Source organism: Notothenia rossii (assembly GCF_949606895.1).
Source record: "Notothenia rossii genome assembly, chromosome: 6".
In the NCBI taxonomy this organism is placed as follows: domain Eukaryota; kingdom Metazoa; phylum Chordata; class Actinopteri; order Perciformes; family Nototheniidae; genus Notothenia; species Notothenia rossii.
In genome coordinates, this window is record NC_136909.1 from 38,307,715 (window position 1) to 38,310,563 (window position 2,849).

A 2,849-nucleotide genomic window follows, 5' to 3' on the forward strand; every position below is an offset into this window, starting at 1 on the left:
TTTTAATAAGTGTGGTGATGAGGACGATTGAAAACATAGTGAATAGTGATCCACGCGTAAACAGAATGGCTAAAGTTTGTAAACTAGAAGACATTTTGGATATCGTTCGTTCTGGCAGTACTATTCAAACTGTCGTCTTAGTGGGGTCCTTAGTTTTAGATGCTTTGCTGAGTGGATGGAGGGACTTATTGCGTTGAGTGGGGGGAGTCATCTGTAGAATTGAGAGTTGTTTTCACCAGTATAATGTCCCTCGCTGTTTGAGTCTTTTTTTTAAAGTTATTTGTCATCTATCATTTTCAACCAAGCAGCAAGAGTTCAAATTTAAGAATAAGTAATAGTTTGTCACCATTTTACGGGAAGTAGTCAGAGCGCAATGTCACATCTTAAAGACAGCTTGAACTGGATAAATGGTTAGTGTCACGATTCTCATGTTATGTCACGTTTATAGTTTTGTAGGTTTGGGTGTTTTTGCTATTTTCCATGTCATGTTTTCCATTGGGTTATTGTCTGGTCCTTTTCCCTGTGTTTTCCCTCTTGTCATTAGTTTCCCTGGTGTGTCTAATTGTCTGATTATGTTCACCTGGGCCCCTGTGTTTTCTCCTCCCTCCTCACCTGTGTCTTGTTGTGTGATTGAGTCTTGTGTGTATTTAAGTTCTGGGTTGTCTGTCTGTCTTGGTCGGTTCGTCTTGTTCCCTGACTAGTTCTGCGGTGAGTGTTCTGTTTTTGTCATTGTACATATATCTCATAGCCTTGAAATAAAGGAAGTTCAGTTTATATCTGCATTTGGGTCCTGCTTGTTTCACAAACCGTGACAGTACGAACCGACCTTAAAATGGACCCAGCAGATCTTTCGAAGCTACAGGCGGAACATCTTGGATATTCTCTGGAGTATATTTTTTATACGTGGAAAGGCGCCTCATCTAGACGGGGTAGAGAGGCTGCGTTGAAGGAGGCACGTCAGGAGGTTGCTCGCAAGCCCTGGCTCTGGAGCTTGTTGCCCGAGTGGCTTAGGATTTTTTCACGTAGCCCTGAGAGCCAGTCCTCATTTTCTGACCCTTTCTTGGGGTCTGGTCTGGAGTTTGGGGGTCCACGAAGCCTCCAAAAAACTCCTAAGAGACGCAAGGCCAGGGTTCCGCGCCCAACAGCCATGGTTCCGGCTCCAGCGCCAGACCCAGCAGCCGTTGCTCCGTGCTCCAGTGCCGGCCCATGCAGCTTTCCTTCCATACTCCATTACCTGGCTTACACAGCCAGGGTCCAGGCTTCTGCTCCGCGCCCAGCAGCCAGGGTTCCGGCTCCAGAACCGGACCTTACAGCCATGTTTCCGGCTCCAGAACCGGACCTTACAGCCATGTTTCCGGCTCCAGAACCGGACCTTACAGCCATGTTCCCGGCTTCAGTGCCGGCTCCAGTAACCATGTTCCCGACTCCGGCCCCTCGTCACCTGCTGACTCATCGGCCGACGCCAGCTCCTCGAGTCCTGTCGGCGTACCGGCCGACTCCAGCACCTCGTCTCCTGTTGGCTGTCCGTCCGACGCCAGCTCCCCATGTCCTGTCAGCATACCGGCCGACTCCAGCACCTCGTCTCCGGTTGGCTGTCCGTCCGACGCCAGCTCCCCGTGTCCTGATGGCTGCTCGTCCGACGCCAGCTCCCCGTGTCCTGTCGGCATACCGGCCGACTCCGGCACCTCGTCTCCGGTTGGCTGTCCGTCCGACGCCAGCTCCCCGTGTCCTGATGGCTGTCCGCCCGACGCCAACTTCATGTCTTGTCACGTTGGAGGTCCCGCAGACTACTCTTCTGCCGGGGGTCCTGCCAACTCCATGTCTGGTCCCGTTGGAGGTCCCGCAGACTACTCTTCTGCCGGGGGTCCTGCCAACCCCATGTCCTGAGCCGTTGGAGGTCCCGCAGACTGCTCTTCTGCCGAGGGTCCTGCCAACCCCATGTCCTGTGCCGTTGGAGGTCCCGCAGACTACTCTTCTGCCGGGGGTCCTGCCAACCCCATGTCCTGTGCCGTTGGAGGTCCTGCAGACTACTCTTCTGCCGGGGGTCCTGCCAACTCCATGTCTTGTCACGTTGGAGGTCCCGCAGACTACTCTTCTGCCGGGGGTCCTGCCAACTCCATGTCTGGTCCCGTTGGAGGTCCCGCAGACTACTCTTCTGCCGGGGGTCCTGCCAACCCCATGTCCTGAGCCGTTGGAGGTCCCGCAGACTGCTCTTCTGCCGGGGGTCCTGCCAACCCCATGTCCTGTGCCGTTGGAGGTCCCGCAGACTACTCTTCTGCCGGGGGGCCTGCCAACTCCATGTCGTGTCCCGTTGGAGGTCCCGCAGACTACTCTTCTGCCGGGGGTCCTGCCAACCCCATGTCCTGAGCCGTTGGAGGTCCCGCAGACTGCTCTTCTGCCGGGGGTCCTGCCAACTCCATGTCTTGCCACGTTGGAGGTCCCGCCGACTGCTTTTCCGCTGGGGGTCCTGCCGATCCTGTGTCCTCTTCCATGGGGGATCTTGCCGACACCGGCTCCTGACCGGCCTCCGGAGCTGTCGGGTCTTCACCCCTCCTCGGACTCTGCCTTGCCCCCTGGCCGTCCGCCCGAGATTCCCTCCATGGACTCTGCCTTGCCCCCGGGCCGTCCGCCCGAATTCCCCTTTTTGAACTCTGCCTTGCCCCCGGGCCGTTCGCCCGAGACCCGTCCTCCAGACCCCCTCCACCCACCCTGCTGGATTTTTGTTTTTTTGGGACGTCTGGAATCCGTCCCTTGAGGGGGGGGGGGGTTATGTCACGATTCTCATGTTATGTCACGTTTATAGTTTTGTAGGTTTGGGTGTTTTTGCTATTTTCCATGTCATGTTTTCC

At 55.6% G+C, this 2,849-nt stretch overlaps 1 protein-coding gene across 1 annotated transcript; it reads right to left on the bottom strand.

Annotated features, from left to right (window-relative positions):
- Nucleotides 1-507: 507 nt before the first annotated feature.
- LOC307044861 (uncharacterized protein) lies at nt 508-1,824 on the bottom strand. The gene is made up of 2 exons (XM_079690283.1): nt 1,340-1,824; nt 508-1,306 (listed from the first exon to the last, which is right to left on the bottom strand). The coding sequence occupies exon 1, from the start codon at nt 1,758-1,760 to the stop codon at nt 1,374-1,376; it is 387 nt and encodes a 128-aa protein (XP_079546409.1). The 5' UTR covers nt 1,761-1,824; the 3' UTR covers nt 508-1,306; nt 1,340-1,373.
- Nucleotides 1,825-2,849: the final 1,025 nt, after the last annotated feature.

Excerpts from the sequence above, each read along its gene's own strand:
- LOC307044861 (XM_079690283.1), bottom strand. The coding sequence starts at position 1,760 with ATGAAGTTGGCGTCGGGCGGACAGCCATCAGGACACGGGGAGCTGGCG.